Raw genomic sequence first — 21,948 nt, 5'->3', positions numbered from 1 at the left:
GTGACTGACACAGTTAAATGCTGACATGGCATAGTAAATGATGCATTTTCTAATGCAGTATATGCGTGACACTGTTATTCTCCAGTGCCCACTTTGCAAGTTTCAAAGAATCCCACATCTCTGGTCTCCATTATCTTCGAATCATGAAGACTGATGATGAGTCTCTGGTGCAGACAGAGGCAACAAGGCCCTATTTTCTATACCCTCGCTCTCTGCATTCATACAAAGGAGACCCTGCAGAGGTTAGGAAGTTTCCTCCCGTTTATACTCTGAACTGTTTCCTCCAGCATCGTCTGTGACTGCCAAAAGGAAGTTCTAACATTGCAGGATTTCCTCATCTCCAGCAATTACCTACTTGGGCAGAACAACTAGTAAGAGGGTGACACAGAAAATCAATCTGTCTCTTCAATTCTCAAGTCACTTTTAATTTCCTGGGTGATCCCAGGATGCTGCTGAGGATCAACAAAAATGTGAGGAATTTCCAACTGGCCAGGAATGTTAATGTGCTCCTGGCTAAGCCTCTTACTCAGCCACACTGACCGCACACACTGTTTGATCCGCTGCAGTATGTGCATACAAATGATATATTCATATCTTGCACCTCATCTCCCATCACATCCCAAGCCATTAACCCCTATTTCTAACCCTGTCTGTGACCTTGATTAAACCTAAACAACCCAACTTTCTGCATCAGATGCATCCATCTAGCTCTGTGCTTCCTTAATTCATTCACTGTTGCAAAGTGATATCGTGGCTTGATCTTCTATGTGGATGAATGATTACTCATTCAGAAATTTGTGAACCTCAACTAGATATACTCGGCTCTTTCATTTCTTATTTTTAGGGGGGCTGTTATTGACAGCAGCATTATGTCAGCTCAGCCAGCCCATATGTAAGCTTTTTGATGTCTTTTGGATTCAAGCAAAGCCAACCTTCTATTGAAACAATGTCCATCTGCCTGTACTGTGATGCAGACACCAAGGATTTTCCCAAATAGAAAGTCCTGCCACTATCCCTGAGTTTCTAGAGTCAAAGCAGCCCAACAAACTCCTGCAGAGCCTCGGCTGTACTTGTCCAGCTTTGCAACGTCTCTTCCAAGGCTCCTCGCCACTGGGGAATACTGGTATCGGTGCTGGCCCAGCTATCCCAATAAAGGCAGGCTTTGTGCTGACAGGGATGAGCCAAACAAAACAAAAAGCATCACGTTCTCTGAGCACGAGAGCAATTTTGCATTTCACACGAGGCTTTCACCAGCACAGCTCCCCTCACCTGATCATCCAGGGCCATCCAGCAGGATGCCAGAGCTGTGCCCCAGCCCTCCCTGCAGGACACAGGAATTCAGGCTCCGTATCACGCAAGCCCCAGGCACAAGATGCCAAGCTAAGCAGCTGTGAGCTGGCAGAGCATCCCACAGCAGCAAACTGAGCCTCTCGTGAAGCCCCATGAGCAATTTAAGCACCAGAGTTTGACATTTTCGGAATTGAAACTTTCCCATTGATTTTTTTCCCCAGTGTCTGAGACAATGTAAATATTTGGACACCTGGTCTTCCTCCTCCCCCCAGCATCTATTTGTATTTTTAACTCAAAATAACAATTAAAGACTTTACTAAATACTAGAAATTTTGTCTGCTCTGCTCCCTGGAGGAAGCAAGACCAGTTTGTTACTATCACATACAAGAGTGTGCAAGGGGGAAAGAAAGACTCCAAATGAACCAGCATGGCAATGCTGCAGTCATCTTAAGGGCTTGCACATATCCAGCAAAGATTTATGGAAAACCATGTTGTTCCCAGTTACAGATTAACACATTGTTGTAAAATTAAGCCCTGTAGTGGAGTAGTCTGTTCCAAATACAAGTTTGCACCCCAGGAACAAATCCTGGTTCTTCTATATTCTAGGAGATTTTTGCTACTAGTTCCAAGGGAACCACAATTTCAGTGCTGGACTTCAAAGTTTGATCCTGCTTTCCCTTTTGTCAATGGAAATCTGCCACTGACCTCCACAGGTCTAGGTCAGGCAGTAAAATAACCTTTAAAAATTGCATGTTCCACTGAATTAATGCATAATACACGCCGTGTACCCATAGGTATCACAGTTAGATGAAGTGTATATAACTATGAAATATCAGCTTCCTAAAAACAGATAACTTGCTATAACAGGAGAATTCTGAAGTTAGTTGTCCAGGAGATGATCCTGGGTGACAGCATAAATTGAGTATGAGAATCATGATGAACAGGTATTTCACAATGCTGGTAATAGCTGGACTGCATATGTGTACAGTGAACATAAACATACCTCAGGTTAATTCCTCCATACAGGATGGAGATCCATAGCCATCCCAGGAGAAGAAAAATCAGCATTAAAGGAAATGCAAACATAAACCAAGAACCAAAGTTCACCACATCACATTCTGGAAAATAACTAAGCAAACGGGAAAAATCATGTTAATGCAAGAAGGGAAAACAACCCTTCCATTTAAGGGTACATACACATCTGAAATCAGCAGCAAAATGTCCCACAGACTTGCCAGTGTGCATTCAAAGACTATTCCTCTGTGTGTCTCTGTGTGTGTTAGCAGCTATCTGGGCAGCAGGAGATGTGGGGATTGTGGTGCTGGGACAACCCCCCAGGCCACCCAGCTCACCCACCCAGCTGTGCAAGCCTGCAAGGGAAGACCTGAAAATCTCTCTCCAGATGGGCTGATACTTTCGTAGAATTATACTCTTGAACACCCAGGATTAAACCCTGCTACAAGAACTGCTGGGGAATCTAAACATGAACCTCACAGAGGTGCTGTAAAGCCTAGGAGAGCCTGACTATACTACTTATGGAGGCCAGTAAAGTTAAGAAACGCCTGTGGGCACACAGGATGGCACAAATCTCTGCTCCTACAAACACAGGAGGCATCTTTTATGACTAAGAAAACAGGCCAGAAGTAGTGGGTTCCTTACTTTTCTTTCTACCATACAGCAGCAAATATAATTGTTCACAAAACACTACACAGCCTGTTTCATCAAAACAGTTACAAGATTAATTGTGTGTAGTCAAATCCCATTAAGTTCAACGGAATTAAGAGCATCCGTAAGGTGAAGCACACATCACCAGTCTGGCTGCCAACTTGGCTGGGTAGGCTGGAAACCTGCTTATTACAGTAAAACCTGATGCGACCACTCTCTGCTTTCATCTGCTCATCAAGTTTCCCAAAATATTCCAGAAGGGCATAAATTTTTCAAACTAGTTCTCAGCACAGAAGGGAATTTCCTACAGGGATGGAGAACATGCCTCTGTTTTCCAGGATTTACAAGGCTTTCCGAGATAGCCTCCCATACCTCTTCAGCTGTCCCAGAAGGATAAGGTTCGGTGCAGTTCCAGTCAGCGTTGCTGTACCTCCGATGCTGGCTGCATATGGGATTGAGATGAGGAAACCTTTCCAAATATTTGTTTTGTATTCCTCCTCCTTCTTTAAGTCTGACAAAGCATCGCAGGTAACCTCCTTCTCCTCCGTCAGATCTTTGCTTTAAAATAGTCCAAAAGAGAATCCGGTGAAAGCCCTGGTTTAAATACAGTGCAACCACTTCAGAGCCTTGACAGAAGGAAAATTCCCAGTTTTTAGAAATCCAAGCTAACACTGTCCTCAGGGACACCTAAGCAGCCCTGTGCAGCAGAGGGGTCTGCTCAGTGAACTGCCACATGGCACCAGCAGCTTTGCAGAGGGCAGAGCACTCTCAGCACCTGCCTGTAGGAGCTGAGGGGGCACACACCTTGCCTAGACCCTCAGCAACTTGTAACACCTAGCATGAAGTCCACAGGACTGCTAAAAGGAAAAAAAAAAAAACCCAGAAACATAACATCTGATAGCACTGAGAGGAAAGAAACATCTGTTCCTGAAAAGATGCTCCCTCCCCATCTTTGTTATCAAAGCAGGACCATCGCCAGTGTGTAAATCCTGGTGGGTTTTACATCACTAGCTTCACACGTTTGATACACCCAAGAAAGCCAAGGCACAATTCCCCTGCAGGAGACACCCCTGGCTACCATTTCGGACTCGTGGAAAATCCCTGCAACAATTTAGACACACAGAGGGCCACTGAACACACAGAAGAGGGCTTGTATCATCAGGTTGCTAGTGATTGGGACACTTGGTATAATCAAAACATTTCAATAATTGAATTTCAAATTCCTATAACTTGGTCTAGCTCAGGGGATAATTTTCTCTCTCAACTCTCTAATACAAACTTTATAGTTAAACTTACTCCTCAGTACTTGCCAGAAACTGCATCTCAGTTGGTACAGTGTAAAGTTTATTCTGCTGTAAAGATGCTGAAAAAGAAAGATTAGGACTTTAAAACAGTTCAAAGCATCTAGAAAATTCTCCTTGAACCAAACAGAGGAATGGAGGGAACAACTGCCATTTACAGAGGTCTGTGCAAAGGAAGGGGATAAACAAGCCCAGCTTCTCCTGCCACCAAAACTGTTGGACCTGTGAGGCACAGCACTCCCTGCTGCGGATCTCTGTTCCCAAGGGATGAGAATTTCACCCCCTGCAGACACCTAGCACAAAGTCACCAGAAAGCCATAATTCACTCCTTAAAGATGAGAGTGGGGCACCTTTGGGGATTAGGCTTCATACCAGGTCCTCTGAAATCCACCCCGACAGCAAGGACCTTTCCCAAGCCCATCATCCCCTCCACTGGTGACAGACTCTTCGAGCTGAGAGACAGGTTCCCAACACAAGTCTAGGGCCACCCCAGGGGGAACCCAGTTCCCAGGGACCCTCCTGCATATTTCACATGGGCTCTACCTCTGTGTCCTCCTTACCACCACACAGCGAACACAAGGAGGACTCAGGAGCACTAGGGGAAAGTGTATAATTTGGCCAGAACAACCGGCGCTGCCTTTGGCAGTAAACTGGGAGGTGCCCCCCACTGTACCACACACGTACACATGGGAGAATTCAGAAATCAGAAATACAATGCAATCACTCTTTTTTACCAGATCTCACGCTAAGGCTTGTGGCATTTGTAGTTCTGGCTCATGCATGGCTTGATGTCCTGAGACTAGGAGTAGAGGTGTGCCATCAAATCCCATTTTCCATAGTCCTCCGCAGGACTGGAGGACTTGTGAGTTTTTTCCACCTTCAGCCCAGGTGGTCCTTCCCACTCCCACTGGCTCTACCATCTTTCCTAGGTCTCTTTTTACAGTTTTGGGTTCCTGCACCTCCCTGGGCACTGCAGATCACTGCGTGCAAAGCCCTTTTCCTGCCACTGCCACCCCAAATTTCCTTCAACCCCTCCTTGGTCTGAACCATGATCCTCTTCTACCCATATATGCACTGGAGACCCAGAGTAGTGCATGGAGAGGGGCCAGCGGTCACTGAACTCATTCACGTGTGCACTGAGGACACAGACCTCATTCCAGCTCAGTGAACTAAGCAGTTTTGCAAAGTCATGTTTTACACATCACTAATTTACCGAATTGGAGTTAATTGGCTCGGACACACACACACTGAGCTTTCATCCCAATGATGACGCAATCAAGGGATGTAATTAGAAGTACAAACAGCAACCCTGGCTGACTGTTGATCCCCCAACTCCTTTAGCCCAAGGCCTGTTACCACTGCCATCCCTCTCAAGCCTAGTGCTGGCTTTGAATGACATACTTCATTCTGCTTCTTGACGTTCTTCAATTTTTTTTTCCCCTGCCAAGCCCAAACCCCCATCCCATCTCGCCAGGACCATCTGTGAGTTACCTCTCAAGGAAGGTCTGCAAAAGGCAACTGCGGAAAGGAAAGCCAGAGCTGCTGCAGAGCAAACTTTTCCTATGAAACTTGAAAAAAAAAAGCCAAAAATTGTTACAGGTCCATAAGTCAGAAGACCACTCAGGTAGGACCTGGCTGTACACACCTCTCACAGAGTAGTATGAGAATAATTCAGTGGCCATTTCACCCATATAACTCATACACTCTAAAAGCAGAAAGGCTTGTCCTAGAGAGGTTTGGCTTTAATGACATTTTCATTGTTTCTAAAAAGCTGAAAAACCCTGAGAAGGAATATTTCCACCCACTGAGCACTGCAGGCAGCAGTGCTGTGGCCACACCCTGCCAGCACAGGCTGGGGTTAGGCTTCCAATCCAGGCAGCAGTGTCCAAAAATGCACATTTCCCACCTGCCCCTTTAGAGGCATCATTTCCAGGTCTGCAACCCAATGAACACCTCAAGCACTGACTGCAGTTTATCTTGAATTTGCAGAAAACATTCTTTATGCAGGAAACATCTTGTGATGTTCAGCTGGAGATACTGAAGTTGCTCAGAGAAATGAAACATTGCCAATGATGGGTTAGTGGGCAGAGCGCAAGAGAGATGTCAGGCTCACTAGCACAGTGGTTTCCAGCTTGTGACTCACCTATCGCTGGAGACAGCAGACAGAATTGCAGGGAATCTATAACCTACCTCTAAAAGAAAGATTCTGGATGTGGAAATGAAGCCTGTAGGTGTTCAGTTTATAACCCTGATTGAATGAACCAGAACCAGCTGGGACTTAGAGCCACCAAAGTTCTTCAAACTGCAAGCTTGTGTCAGTAGCCAATAGCGTCAAAATGAACAAAACACTACACCAAATTTTAGCCACCAGTAACACAAGCACACAAATATTTACTCTGCTGTAACATGCTGCCCACACGGTTGAGCACAGACATAGTGATTATATCCTTGAGGTTCCCTCACCAGCAAAGAAGTGTAACCAATTGATTAGAGACATCACTTCACTTCTGGCAGTGTGTACGCAAGCAAAGCCCTTCACAAAGCTGGCTTTACACACTTGTTGAGATTTCTTCAGAAAATAAAATGCTTTTACATGCTACATATTCTTTAATATGTGTGTGTATATATATATATATACACACACTATATTTATGTATATATTCAGCCGCTTGAGTATTTTTCAGCCTCCTGGACACTACTACAGAGTTAACACATATCCAATCAGATTTGCAAATCGACCTCATCACATGCCACTGCAAAAGTTTGCTTCCACATACAGTGCCCTTCATAAATAAATCCAGCTGTCTTGTTTTTTGAACAGATTACAACTCAGGTAGATTATAAAAGTTAAGTAAACTATAAAATAAGTATACTTTTATCTCAAATACAGGTTTCTTACAGTCAGTCAGGTTTCATCAGGTCTGTGAAAAAAACTGCAACAGCCCCATTGGAGAAGAGCAACCAGCCCTGACTATAGATGACACCTGACCGACAGGAATTCCCTGCAGAAAGCTCACCTTCACGTCTCCGCTCCTAGGTGTAACATCAGATTTGTTGCTTTTGACTGACTTCAGGTTTAGGGCTTCCTTCAAGGAAGTCAGCTTTTCTCATCCATTCAGAAAGATCATAGAAAAGGATGAGTCTACCTTGGGACACATGTTTAAATAAAAAGTCTACAAAATATCCTGCATTTTTGTGTGTTACATTTTATAGATGATTCCTCCTTCACTTGCATTTATCACTTTTATGAGTCTCTAGGTCCAAAGAAAAATACATCAACACTCCTATACACAATATTTGCAAAGCATCACTTTATTCATTCTTCTACTTGCATGCCTCTCCCTTTGTCTTTTCTGGCTTTCTCATCACTGTAAGCATTGTGAACCAAAGATGTTAATTTTGTGCTTGCAAATGTCTAGAACAATGAGGGTCTTGATTTTATGTGTTCCCAAACTCTACCGTATTTGCAGTCCAAACTACACATTCAAATCATTTCAGAGGATGGGGTCAAGAAGGTTAAAAGCAGACTGACAAAACACAATGCTTCCACAAAATGAGAAATTATAGCAAGAAAGTGAATGGGCTCAGTTTTAATAGATGTGAACAGTCAAAAATTCATAAAGCAAATGTGATAAACCAACCTGGAGTGCAAATATCTCATGACTGCTAGACATTAATGATGAATGTTTAATTATATCTTTATTAGAATATGCACATTTGAGTCTTCTTCTGGGGACTCATTTTTCCACCTTAGGACTCAGTGGGAACCAAAAAGCCATTGCTTTAAATCACAGTGGCAGAAGAATTACTAATTAGCAGAAGAAAGAAGTCGCAACTACTGTTCCAACTATCAGTAACAGCTACAAAGGGGACTTCATTACTTCATTTCTGTTTTGCTATTTCTTATGACTGTCTATCAGAAGCCCAAACTCCTGGTAAATGACTTCTGAGAAGAGTGCTGGTGGAAGATCTTATTGGACTGCATACCCCGACCCAGCCTGTTCACAGCCTGCTCAGAACTACACCAAGCAATAGCATCAAGCTGGGAAATCAAAAAGCACAGGTATTTAACCTGCCAGCCTTTCCTTTCACCCCCCTTTTCTCCCCCAGCTCAGGCTCCAGTTTCATGGGAGAACAAATGGGAAAATGAGAAGAAAACCCACTTGTATCCAAGCACATGGCAGCCCTGTCTATGGAGGGGCCATTGTCCTCACCCTTGCCCTTCTCTCACTGCCTGGCCAGTCCCTTGCCTGTCCCTGCAGCAACACCCCGTAGCACTCATCTGGCCAGATGTTACTCTTTACAGCCCCCCCGGGCTCCAGCTACATCCACAGCAAAGCATCCCTACAAATCCCACCACCATCACACCCACAGAGCTGGACTTTAACTTGTGCCAGAAGCAGGTTTAGGGAGCAGGTTGGCCAGGCATCACCACTTCTTGTTTTTTTTCCAGAGAACTCAAAAGCATTGCCTCCTGTATGACGTGAGGAAGTAGAATCATAGAATCATAGAATAACAAGGTTGGAAGAGACCCATCGGATCATCGAGTCCAACCATCCCTATCAAACACTAAACCATGTCCCTCAGCGCCTCGTCCACCCATCCCTTAAACACCTCCGGGGAAGGTGACTCAACCCCCTCCCTGGGCAGCCTCTGACAGTGCCCAATGACCCTTTCCATTAAAAATTTTTTCCTAATGTTCAGCCTAAACCTCCCCTGGTGGAGCTTGAGGCCATTCCCTCTCATCCTGTCCCCTGTCACTTGGGAGAAGAGCCCAGTTCCCTCCTCTCCACAACCTCCTTTCAGGTAGCTGGAGAGAGCAATGAGGTCTCCCCTCAGCCTCCTCTTCTCCAGGCTAAACAATCCCAGCTCTCTCAGCCGCTCCTCATAAGGCCTGTTCTCCAGCCCCTTCACCAGCTTCGTTGCTGGTGAAGTGCAGAATAAAAGGAAGTTTTATGCCAATACTCTTCCACCGCAGCAATAAAGCCACTCAGATCAAGATACAACTAAGAAACTTGGTACTTGTGCCACTGAAGTCAATAAAATGGGGTGTATTTGACAGCAGTAGGGCAGACTTCAGCTGGCTTATGCTACTGCTCTATCTCAATTACCTTGGTTTTCTTCATTTCCCCTGTTCATATCCTTAGATGTGTCTTTCTCCCCAAAGAGGCTTTTTAAAATTGCATTTGCAATTGGAAGCATCATAGCAGTGGAGGCAGTGTTACTTAACCACATGGACAGGAAAGACGTTGTCAACATCATCCCTAAAATTAGTCTGGAAGAGAGAAAAAAGGGAAAAGCTGAATTTCTTCAGTTAGGCACATTCTGTGATACATTACAGCTATAGGAAGAAAAGCTCATATGCAGGGATAACAAAACTAATAGCAAAAAGGACTTCTGCAACTATCCTGTAAGTGAGTGGAGTAAATATATGGGGCTGAACCAAATTATTCTCCTCAAGCTTCACTGGCATCTGAGCAAACGTTGACTAAACTCAACAAGCTGGAGAAAAGGCACGTGGACAGCCCCCAATACAGGGGACAATCACATCACAGCCCACTACCTGAGCACCTGCAGCTTACGTCCCCCTTGGAGATCCCCCTGCTCCCATAGTCACCTGGCTGGCTGGACTCCCACCAACATAAGGACCCGGAGCGCGATCCTTCGGTGTAAATTCCACTCCTCAATGGCTGAGGCCATGATTAAACCACTGAGGAAGAGGAAATTGGTGTCTAAAAAATATTGTGGGCAAACTTTGTTAGATGGGAGGATCCCCAGGAAGGGAAAGAGGACGATGGGCAGTAGAGCTGTCACAGCCAAGGGTAGCGCCTCTGTGCACCAGTACAGGGCCATCAGCAGGATCACATACAGACATCTTCCTTCCTGCAAAAGGAGGAGAGAGGAAAAGTAAGACATGAGGCATTACAGAGATGTCTTTTCCTTTGGAGACACTTAGACAAGAAAATACACCAATAACTCCTTCAAGGATACAGTATTTCTCCCAGATGATTTCCATCAACTGCATCATCTTCCCCTCTACAGTGTGTAGGAGTTCAGGACTTATATTAAACCTTTGAGACCACAGCAAAGCCTCCTTGATTGCCTAAACTTCCCGTGTGCTGCAGGGTGGCGATGCACTGGGGCATCATCAAGAAACTCTAGAGAGCAGGAACTGCCCCTCCACACTGAATTGTGTTGCTGTAAGAGCAAGTGCTGCTAGCATCCCTAGGTGACCCAGCTACACTTAATATCTGTGCTTTCTCTCCAACTTCCACAGACAGTGCTTTGCATGGAAAAACAGCTTTGAGATGGATGCAATGAGTCCCTCATTTGCAATAGGAGTAACATAGAAAGGTTTCTTTTCTTGGATCAGAGTCTCCCAAGAGATCTGTGAGAAACCATTCCATAACAATTCACCCTAGTCCCTACGGAAATCAGTAAATCAAGTGCCCTGGGGTCACGCTGTTTCCTGAGAGCTGGGAGCTCACCCATGCCCAGCATTGCCCCAGCCTCAGCCGAGGTTGGCAGGAACCCAGTGCCCCCCCAGTGCAGCACGAATTCATTCATCCACCCAGAAGCCACAAACTAGACCAAAGCCATTTGTCCTGACAGCCACGGCCAAAATAATGAGCGACAGGAAGAAGTTAGGAGGACTGCTCCAAGCTAGGAGGAGAGAGCCCCATGGGAGCAGCGGGGAGGCTAGTGTGGAGCTGGGCTTGGTCATAGCACGGCTGAACGGGGATATTGTCACTAACTGTGGGGCAGAGTGCCCGCAGCGCTATAAATAACAGCTAGGAGGCATTTGGAAGCCACAGAGCTATTTATTTTACCACTCTTTTCCAGCTTGTTGAACAGGTTGACTTGTTACTCAAAGGCACCTCTGTCCTCCTGCTTGGACCTTCCTCTCCAGCAGCCAGGTCTGGGCTTGCTGGGGCTCTTCTCCCTGCTACGTCTGGGCTGGGAACCGCGTGGGCTGGGAACTCAGTGGAGCTGCATTTTTGGGATAACATGGTCTCAGCTGCAGTGTCTGAGGGTGCAACAAGGGACCAGAGAAGGTACGGCGGAGCCCCAACTCGTCTGGCCACCTGCAAAAAAGCCACCCCAGGTCTCAGCTCAACGTGGTCATCCCCAAGCTCCTAGTGCAGACTCCAGCCCAGTAACACACCCACAAACTGAAGATAAAGAATAACCATGGTTATTGAGGAGGCCAAAGAACAGAATCTACTACAAAAAGCAGACATCCTGCTGAGTGCATAAAGCCAAGTGAATTGAAACTAATATGGACTTATCGGTCAACCTGTCTGTAGTGAGTGTTTGAAAAGTGGCTAGAATGACAGAATTTCTGATTTGCTTTTAGCACTCAAGCTTTGTACTTCACAAGCAGTTCTGCTAGTAAGGCTCCAGTGCTTCACTGCAGTGGAAACACGAATATTGGAGAACTGAGAGTAATTTGCTTCAATTTTTAACACATAATCATAGAGGAGCCATCACTTCATGTGAGGTTCCCAACATCTGCATTTAAAGATCATTTGCAGTCCTAGTTTTAGACCCCGGTAAAATTACTTGATATGAGATACTGTGAAGTAAACCCACTACGTTCCCAGGGCTCAGCCCTGGCACCTGGCAGCTCCCATGAGCTCCCCACGGCTTCACTTCCTCCAAACAAGCACAGCAACAAACCTGGCACTGCTAAATTTTGCAAAAATAAAGAATCACGCTTTAAAATGTTTGCACACTAGATTAGTGACTCCATTCCCATAGCAACTAATAATTTTTCTTCATTCCGACTCTTTTATACACCAAAGAAATAGCTTTGCTTTCATTAAGTCCTTTCCCATTTGATTAAAGGCTGTATAAGTAATTTTTTTCTCCCACTGGCAAAATATTCTTCAGTTTTCTGCAAGGAAAGCTGCACCACAGTCAACTTCAACACACACACATTTTGCTTTACACGGGCAAAGCAAGTGAAAACATTTAAGGACACCTTGATATGTGAGCATATCAGAAAAGGGTTCAATTGCCTTGATGAAACAGACAGAGTAAGATTTAGAAAACTAATTATAAGTAAGGGATATTTATTCTCTGGTGTTTGGAAGGTGTTCTGGAAAACATTGCATTGAAACACAGCATGAATCTAATAAATAATCTTCATTGCAAGATCAAAAGCCAAAACTGTAAGGTAAACTGTAAAGTAAAACTGAAACAGGGCACAAAACCACTGCCTGGAGGGTTTTCCCAGAATTTTGAAATCTATATGGATCAACAGCAAACTGCTTTAAAAAGCAAGCTGTAGTATTGTTTATCCAACTTATTCTACCCTAAAAGAAGATAAACTACACCTACATTACACAAGCTTTTCATTTAAGATAGGAGAAGCACTTAACAAGAAAAGACCACTTCAAAGAAATTTAGATTTGGAGCAAGCACAACCCAGGGATGGTCTGGGCTGTGTGCACTGTTGCACGCAGGATCATCACCCCCACATGATATTTATCCTTCAGTCCCCTGCTGTGTCCCTGTCAGACTCCGACATCCCCTACCTCCCTGCAGTTTTGGGGTATTTTTTTTTTTTTCAAAATCAGTCTATCAAAGTTTGGTGGGGAAAATGGTAGCACATCCAAACTTTAAAATAGGTCTTGTGATTGGGTTAATTTTATAACCATTTAATGATTTCCAGGGAAGTGCTCCGTGGCTCTGGACTGCAGCAGCTCATCTTTCTGTTGCTCAAGAGCCTCGGGAACAACCTCTGCCCCTCCAGACACAGATCCTGTCTTTGCTGTAGCGAAAGGGCTGGGGATTTTCCATGCTGGGGGACCTGCTGAGCTATGGGAGAGGAAGCCAACACACAGGGCAGTCTCCTGTGGGCAGGAGAGCTGGAGGGAGCAGGAGGGCTCCTGGAAGGGCAGATGAGATGCCCCAGGGAAAGGAGGTGCTGGCAGGGAACATAGGTCAGATAAGGCAAAGTGGCTCACCCAGGCAAGCACTGGGGCACGTGCCACCAGCCCCCACTGCCAACCTGAACAGGGACATCGGGGGCTTCAGCTGGACTTTGCACTCCACCAGCTCCAGGCAAGCCCAGCGCCACAGCCCCCCCACCAGACTAACCCAGCACTCGAAGAATCCTTATCCAGAGACACTGCCAAGCTTTGGTTTTGATCCATCAACCTTTGCATGTTCCATGGTCATCAGAGCCTCGCCACCCACACCCAGGCTCCCCCATCACCTTTCCACCCTACGCAAACAAGCGACAGACAGGTGACAGGACTCCTCCAGGACCTCAATCCCGATATCAAGAGACATTTTGGCTGAAACTAGAGCTTTCCAAGTCCTTCCTTCCCACTACCATCACATAGGAACATCCCGTCCGTGATACTGAGAACAAAAAAGTACCAGTGTCTTTTAGCATCTCACTCACAAACTGTTCTGACGTTGCAGCTCTGACTGTGCTATTAGCTATCTTGCTTACACTGCCTCTTCTCCAATGCAATAGATAAGTGAATCTGATTTTTACCAACCCAGCTCCTGCAAACATTATGTAATCTGGACATAAACCAAACCTTGTTTACCAGCCTTCCTGCCAGCAGAGTTGTTTTTCTCCCACTAGATATTTGCAGAGTGGCTAGAAAGGAGCCAGTAACACAGCCACACAATCTGTAAGAGATGCAGGGAAGACATTTTGCTCTGGAGTTATGCTAAAAAGACATAAAGGTTATTAAACACTTTTATTTAAACTTCTTTAAGTATTTTGTAGTTGGCAGAAAATAATTTTCTCTACTTTCCAAATGGGACAGCCAAAGCTCAGAGAAAGTGGGCAAATTGACCAAGATCACATAGAAAACGAAAATGAAAGACAAATGAAACAGGCATCTTGGAGAAAACTTCTCAGGCTTGGAGATCTGAGGCTTATGCCTTCTCTTGGAGGCAGCAACAGATCCTACAACTTCAAACATTTGTGGGCTGTGAAGCTAAAACACGTCATTTCAGCATCAGGCTTTGGGTTTGGTTTTAAGATAGATTGGCCATATTTGATTAGAAAAAAAGAAATGCTTTCAGCCATGGTGAACCCACCACAAGCTTAGCAAGCCCTTCCTGTAATTAATTAACCTCACTGTTAAAAATACATTGTGATACTCTGAATCTGCCAGCTTCAACACTCTGCATCTCCTTATATGTGCCCCCTTTATGCTTTAACCTGGACCATCCCCATCCGAATTCTGCTTGTGATGGATGTGGCTTTGAGGTAGCGATCAAGTTGCTCCTTGCCTCTTTATTCTTTAAAAGATATAAGCTGAGCTCCTGCAGCCTTTCACCACATGATCTGTTTTCTAGTCCTTTACTCATTCTGAGATTTCTCCAATTTATCAAAGCCATTTCTGAGCTGTGGCAGCCGGACTGGAAGGTCGTTCTGGTGAAAGCCACAACCTCAGCAAACAGCAGCCTGGTAGATCCCCACTACTGCTGCCCAACTGCCTTATGTCCATACACACAAATATCACACTAACCCTCTTGGCTGTGGGTAGCCATGTCAAGCTCTTCTTTGGAATCTGCTTCCCAAGAGGGGCTCTAGATCAGTCTGACCTGCAGCCAGCATTCCCAGCTCTTATAAAATTCTTGTATGGAAGTTGTTTAAACCCGTAGATTTTCAAGTAGCCACGGTTGGATTCAAGTACTTTAATTTCCCTTTAGCTAATATTACAATAAAAATATTTCATTATCAGACAACTTCTTATGATATAGGACTGTGCTACAAGCACTTTCCTGAGTACAGAACAAAAATGCTTAATGGAATAATGCTTTTTCTGTGTTGTCCATCTGGAAACAGAATACGATGGGTAAGATTCCTTTCATGCCATACTCCTGAAACACCGCTCATCACCCTGAACATCCTGCCCAAGGATTTCTTCCTCAATTCCTTCACATTCCTTTATCATGTTTTTTACGGTTCTTAGTTTCCAGTTAATATCGGCTCATGTCAGCTTCCCTGTTCCCTCAAGTATTGCTGCTCTCGCTTCCTCCCTGTGCCAGCCTTCTCTTTGGTAGGCTTGCTCTCTTTCCAGACTGAAGTTCACAGGGCACGTGGTAAAATGTAATCACGCTACTTCCAGTTATCACTCCTTTTTCCCCACTGAAGTTCTGCCTCTCATCTCTTTTAACCAATTACTGCTTCCAGTTTTGTAAACCGGCCTTTTGAAATCACCATGCATGGACACAGCAGAGATGGGCTTCATGCATGAAATGTATAATCAAGCTACAATCACTTATTTCACCAGCCAGGATGCTCTCCTGACTGGCCTCTTTGCCTCCGGTACTCTGGCTGTGCTCTTCAGCTCAGGACCCCTCCACCTCCCAGGGCACCCTGCTCCCAACCCAACATCCCACTTGCTTGTGTTTCCATCATCCCTTTCCCCCACAACGCCTTTGTTCCTGTTCTTTGCTTTCGAGCGCAAGCAATGTCATTTTTCTTCTGGATGTTCTTACAGTCTCCTTGTTCTAACTGGGAGGACTCATTACATCCAAGTTAATTTTAAATCGCTCTAAGGCCACTGAGGAAGTCAAGTCTGTTTTCAGAAGGCGCTGGGCCCCAGTTTGCCTGCTCAGAGCTCCTTTTAGCAGATTTGGCTGCCTCAGCTGTTACCAAGCCAAGAGGCTGTAGACATTGAGTTCATTAGAAGCTGTTGGAACAAGCTCTTTGCACAGCTCATTAAAAGTGCCCCCCATGCCCCTTCCAGCAGAACAGTTCCTCCAGCCCCTCCTGCCCTGTCCGAGCTCTTTGCAATCATTCACAGCCCTTCGAGCAGGAGGGGGTCACAGGCATTTCTACTCACGGGACAAATATTCAGCCATTTCAGCAGCAACCAAAGCAGGAGGTGACCCACAAACCCTTGTGCATAAACCTGTTTACTGGCAAGCGGCTCCACCAGAGCATTTCCTTCTGCTGTTTCATATGATGGACAGAACTCAGAGTTCAGCTACAGCTTGGGGAACACACCCTGAGGTCTCAGCAAACCCACTCCCAAATAAGAAATTTCATTTCTCTATTTAAGAGAAAGGAGATTGCATTCAAAACCACTTACGCAAGTCTCCCTCTCCACAACTGCAGCCTACAAGGGCATCAAATGAAACCAAGGGCTATCAATGTAATGTCAGAACCAGTGCCTGCCCTGACATCGAACCTCTGTGAAGGGACCCTCCAGAGACCTGGAGAAGAACCACCGTAGGGTGGCCACTGACAAAAGCTTTAATGCCAGCTTGCAGATACGGATGCTGGAGTTCACCAGCAACAAGCAAGGCCAGACTTGATGGATAATTTTTCTCAGAGGATTTTTTTTCTCCAGGGAGATGTCACCTAGGTGCAAATTTCACTGGTATACCCACTGCACCCAAAGCACAGGCTATCACTCAGAAGTATACATTAATCCAAGAAGCCACATCCTATTTGTGGTTCTCTGTCATATCAACTTCAGATCATGATTTCCTTGGTCTCCAGAACCAAATGAAATGCTGCCCTTGTAGTCAAATCTCAGGTGGGTCCTTACGGCTCCAATCTCATGGGAGATTAAAATTGCTGAGCAGCCCAGTGGGGAGATGGTAAATGACAGGTGAACAGATTTTAGCATCCCCAGAGCAAGAAGGTACTGAAGAGGTGCCTGTAAGACACCTTCTCACAAGGGAAGCCCCATCCTGAGACTAGCAAGGGCTGAGCCTCACTCCTTCTCATCTCCGGCCAGTTTCTATAACACTCTGCAGGGTAGCACACTGAACATCCCAGCAGGAACACAGGACTCCTTAGCCCATTCAACTCTCCTGTGTTCCAGATGTACAAGTACTTAGTAGCATCAAGGATGCTACAACACCTGCACCACACCTAGGAGCTCCTCCTGCCCCAGCCTGCTTTCCACAGGTGCCCTGGCTGGGACAGAAGCACCAGCAGGTGCCCAGTCAGTTGAATTCCTTGCGGGTGGATGAGGTACTGAGGGGCATGGTTTAGAGATTGGTGGGAATGGTTGGACTTGATGACCCGGTGGGTCTCTTCCAACCTGGTGATTCTATGACTCTATGATTCACAGCAGCTCTTGCAACCTGGCTGCCCAGGAGAGCGTGAGGCTGGACTCGAGTCCCGTGTTACGATAAACCATCTGACCCAAGCGGTACAGCTGAGGGCACACATTCCCATCACGCGCCAGGATAACTTCCAAACTCCAACACCGCCAGGTCCCCTGCCTGCTGAGCCTTTACTTGTTCCCCTGTGGTGTTTTTACACTGTGGTTAAAAGCGTAACCCGTTCCCTTCCTCTCTTGCAGCCCCCTGCAGCTCAGGCTGCAGTGGGCAGTCCAGGCAAGCTCCAGACGTCAGAACTTAATCCCTTGTTGATGCAACAGCAAGTTTTCTTTCTTGCTGAGCAAGTGAGAGACAACTTTGTGTTGAAACTAGATGAATCACTGACCCCTAAATATGAACGGATACAATTCTCTATGGTACCTCACAGCTACAGTTCATCCCAGTGCCAAACTGGGGAGAACTTGGTGAAGCTGCAGTTGGGCTTGCTCGAAACATTTTGCTAGTTAACAGCCACGCCAGCATCAGGATTTTGACAGCGATCACTGCAGGTACTGCCCAGCCTCACTGATACCAACTACGATGCATTTATCAACCAGGTAAAATGAAGAAAAGATCAGTAACACGAGCGGGCCAGTCCTCTCTGCCAGCACCTCTCCTTCCCTGCCCACAGCTGCCCCTCTGTCCCTTCACCCTCTCAGCTGCAGAGTTCCACTTTCTCATCACCAGTTTTAGTTTAATAAAGCAGCATTGACCAGACTGGACTGTGCACAAGGTCCTTTAAGGGTTGTAGCCAGGAACATGCTACCAGCACATTGCAAGAGTGGGGCAGGGGTGAGCAGCACCATTACACCAGCAGAGTCTTCATCTTCTGTACCCATGGATAAACCCTTTTCCTGAACACCTAAATCTTTATGCAGCCTGCGTTACAGTATACACTTCCTAACAGTACATAGAGCATTTGGAATGAGGTCTTTCCCGCAGCACCAGATTCAGCTGAGATTTATTCTCCCAACTAATCCTTGTGTGGTTCAAGCACAAGTTTGCACTGAGCATACAGTGCACCTCCTTCACCTTCTAACCATATCTCATGATTTTACAAGTGCCACAGTCAAACAAGATGCTATTAAATATAATTGAAGTCACTTAGCTAGCATAAATGAATGTACCAATGTAATTATTATGTACCAATTATGAATGTACCAATATAATTATTATTATCTACTTATGAATTTGCAAAGGAATTAAGTACCTGCTGTGCAAGGTGCTTTCTGCTCTTCAAACAAACTTCTAGTATATTCCTATTTAGAAATTACCCAAAAAGGCAAAACAGAAAAAACGGAAATGGAATCCAAAGACTTTTCTCTTTTAACATATTATGCCACTAAAAAAAAAGCAGCAGTCATTCAACGTTTTTTTGTTTTGTTTGGAGTTTTTTTAGGAAGTTTATTTTGCTATCTTGAATATAAAGGTTTCACTCGACAAACACTATACAGAGAGAGGTAAATTCCACCTTTGCATCCTTACAGCATCTGAATCATTCCATAATCACTAAGTACTGAACGTCACTTATTTTCTGATGTGAACAAAGTCATTCTCAAATGGATCTGAGTCAGAATAGGACTGAAATCCTGCCCATACTGAAGCCAATGGCACAAAATTCCCAGTGACCTCACTGCCCCATGGATTTCCACCCACAGCTCAGATCTCCTGGTGCACAAGAGCTGTGTACGCAGGACAGCTGCAAAAATCCTCCAGTCTCCAAAACTTTGCCACAGTTTGCTTAACGTGCAGCATGACACACAAGACAAAGCCCAAAACTTACCAGGAGACTCATTTACTCTGTGTCTACAGAGCAACACAAATACCTCACTCACAAAGCCCTTACAGATACAGCACCAAAGGTCCCTCCTGAGAATCACACACAGCGGCGCAGGTGGAACTTGTGGCTCCCCCTGCATTTCCCAGACCTGCAGCATGAACCCCTCTGCACAGCCACCTTCAGCCCTGTAGCATCCCTCTCTCCCTGCCCACACCACTGCCCAGCGCAATACTCATCGCAAAAAGAGTGGGACAGCAACACCGGGCCACCTCAGAACCCAGCCAAGTACTGGACAATTGCCTCCCAGCTCAGCTCTGCAAACACCTTACTGGGCAGTGCTGGCCATGGACCTGCTTTGCCTCAGTTTCCTCAGCTCTCCTTTGAGAGCTACTGATAAAAACTACAATAAGTAGTGATAAAAACGACAATAAGGCAGCTAAGCATCATCAAGAAGTACTAGTCAGTGCCACTTAGTTTGAGCTAATTCTGAACCATAGGTGCCTTACACCTCCCAATGCCTATACAAGGAACAAATAAAGCTCATGCTATCTATACCTTCTTCCCTCTAAAAAGTTAAGATAACCCCACTCTAAGGTGGCTGCAAAAGGCGAGGAGCTGTGGCACAATGCAAGCTTTAGCAGCCTTCTCCCTCTGTGGGGAAACCCTGGCAGGTAGCAGAGCGACTCGCGTGGTGGCCAAACACTGCTGGGGCTGGGGCAAGAGATGAGGAGTGAGGCAAGACAAAGCATCGAAGCTCTGACCCTAGTCCGTGTCCCCGGGGCTGTGCCGGACAGTTCACAGCACGGAACAATGACCCATACACTCAGTCGATGCCCCAAGTCAGCATCCGCTACACTTTTCATCCACAGTACGAAACTCCGATCCATAAACTCAGTCCAAGTCAGCATCCCCAGCTGGTGCCACTGCTGCGTCCCTGGCTGCATCCCCCATCCCCAGTCGGGGTCGCTGCCCCTGTCCCTTACTGATACCCCCCATCCCTTGCCCCGGCGTCGCCCCCATCCCCTAGGCTGGTGTCACCCCCATCCCGTGCCCCGGTGTCACCGCTGATGCCCCGGGTGCGGGTACCTTGGGGGGCAGGCTGAGCAGCACAGGCACGAGCGCCAGGGGCGCGCACAGCAGCACCACGAGCCGCCGCACGCTCCACGCCTTCTTCACCAGCGCCCCCAGCGCCGCCATCCCCGACACCGGCCCCGGCACCGCCGCCACCCGCCTTTATCCCGCGGCAGCGCGGCGCGACCGCCCCCCCCCACCCAGCACCGGGAGGAGCCCCGCGGGACCGCCCCGCATCCCGCACGCCGCCCTTGGGGCCGCTACACCGCCCCGCATCCCGGCACAGCGCCCTGCACTCCGCTCCATCCCCCTTTGGTCCAATCTACACCAACCCACATCCCACCACACCGCCCTTCGCTCCACTGTATCACCCCACATCACCATCCCTCACTCCTCTATATCACCCCACATCCCACCACACCACCCTTCGCTCACCTATATCACCCCACATCCCACCTCACTGCCCTTCGCTTGTCTATATCGCCCCATATCCCACTTCACCGCCCCACATCCCACCACACCACACTTTGCTTGTCTATATGGCCCCGCATCCCACCACACCACCTTTCGCTCCTCTATATCACCCCACATCCCACCTCACCACCCTTCACTCCTCTATATCATCCCGCATCCCACCACACCACCTTTCGCTCCACCATATGGCCCCGCATCCCACCCCACTGCCCTGCATCCCACTACACCACCTTTCGCTCCTCTATATCACCCCACATCCCCACATGCCACCCTTCACTCCTCTATATCACCCCACATCCCACCACACCACCTTTCGTTCATCTATATCACCCCGCACCCCACCTCACCATCCTGCATCCCACCACACCACCTTTCGCTCCACCATATGGCCCCGCATCCCACCTCACCGCCCTTCACTCATCTATATCACCCTACATCCCACCACACCAACCTCATCCCCTGTAGTGCCACCTCCCCTCACCACTTTCCATAGGAGTTCAGCAGTGGAGACATCTCGAAACTGGCTCAAAAACTCTGGCACTGCAAGAACTCGTTCAGTTTGACCGTCCGTGTGCTGCAGGCAATAAACTAGCAGCTGGTTGTGCTAAGAATGCAGACTCTAAATACAAAGAAATGGTGAGTGCAAGGGATTCCTAGAGGGAAAATCCACCTAAATCCAGCACTTCAAATATCTGGTTTAGTTCTTAGACATACCAGGGAGTGGAGGGATAGGACAAGGGGTAATGGTTTTAAGCTGAAAGAAGGGAAATTTAGATTAAATATTAGGAAGAAATGTTTTCCTGTGATGGAGGGAAGGCCCTGGCCCGGGTTGCCCAGGGAATTCATGGCTGCTTCATCCCTGGAGGTGTTCAAGACCAGGTTGGATGGGGCTTTGAGCCCCTGATCCAGTGGGAGGTGTCCCTGCCCATGGCAGCGGGGCGGGGGGGGGGGGTGAAACTGGGTGATCTTTAAGGTCCTTTCCAACCCAAACCATTTTATGACTCTGTGATGAATTTCCCTCCACAGACAGAAACAGTACACAGACACGCAACATTAAAAACCCAAAAGCCCAAGAAAAACAGGGATCTGCAATGGCTTTGACAATTCAGTTTAACCAGCGACTTGGAGGTTTGACAAGTTGTTTGCAATGCCATGTGAAACACTTCTTTTTTTTCACTAAAAATAAGAGAACACAGACAAACAAAAGGCCAGTGGTGCGGAGCAGGATAGAGTCCTGGGAAATACAGGAAAAGCAGGAGGCGAAGTCTT

The 21,948-nt window shown here is 46.7% G+C and overlaps 1 protein-coding gene across 1 annotated transcript in view; it reads right to left on the bottom strand.

Annotated features, from left to right (window-relative positions):
• SLC13A3 (solute carrier family 13 member 3) overlaps positions 1 to 20,342 on the bottom strand; it is a 28,115-nt gene extending 7,773 nt beyond the window's left edge. The window contains exons 1-6 of the mRNA XM_069872125.1: positions 20,221 to 20,342; positions 9,874 to 10,139; positions 9,368 to 9,531; positions 4,252 to 4,318; positions 3,328 to 3,513; positions 2,294 to 2,419 (exon numbers count right to left, since the gene is read on the bottom strand). Coding sequence (XP_069728226.1) covers positions 2,294 to 2,419; positions 3,328 to 3,513; positions 4,252 to 4,318; positions 9,368 to 9,531; positions 9,874 to 10,139; positions 20,221 to 20,331 — 920 coding nt within the window. The 5' untranslated portion in view covers positions 20,332 to 20,342. The remainder of the gene's footprint in view (positions 1 to 2,293; positions 2,420 to 3,327; positions 3,514 to 4,251; positions 4,319 to 9,367; positions 9,532 to 9,873; positions 10,140 to 20,220) is intronic.
• Positions 20,343 to 21,948: the final 1,606 nt, after the last annotated feature.

Source organism: Phaenicophaeus curvirostris, chromosome 18 (genome assembly GCF_032191515.1).
Source record: "Phaenicophaeus curvirostris isolate KB17595 chromosome 18, BPBGC_Pcur_1.0, whole genome shotgun sequence".
NCBI lineage: Eukaryota > Metazoa > Chordata > Aves > Cuculiformes > Cuculidae > Phaenicophaeus > Phaenicophaeus curvirostris.
Note: the sequence above shows the minus strand (reverse complement) of the source record. Positions and strands in the feature narration are given on the sequence as shown.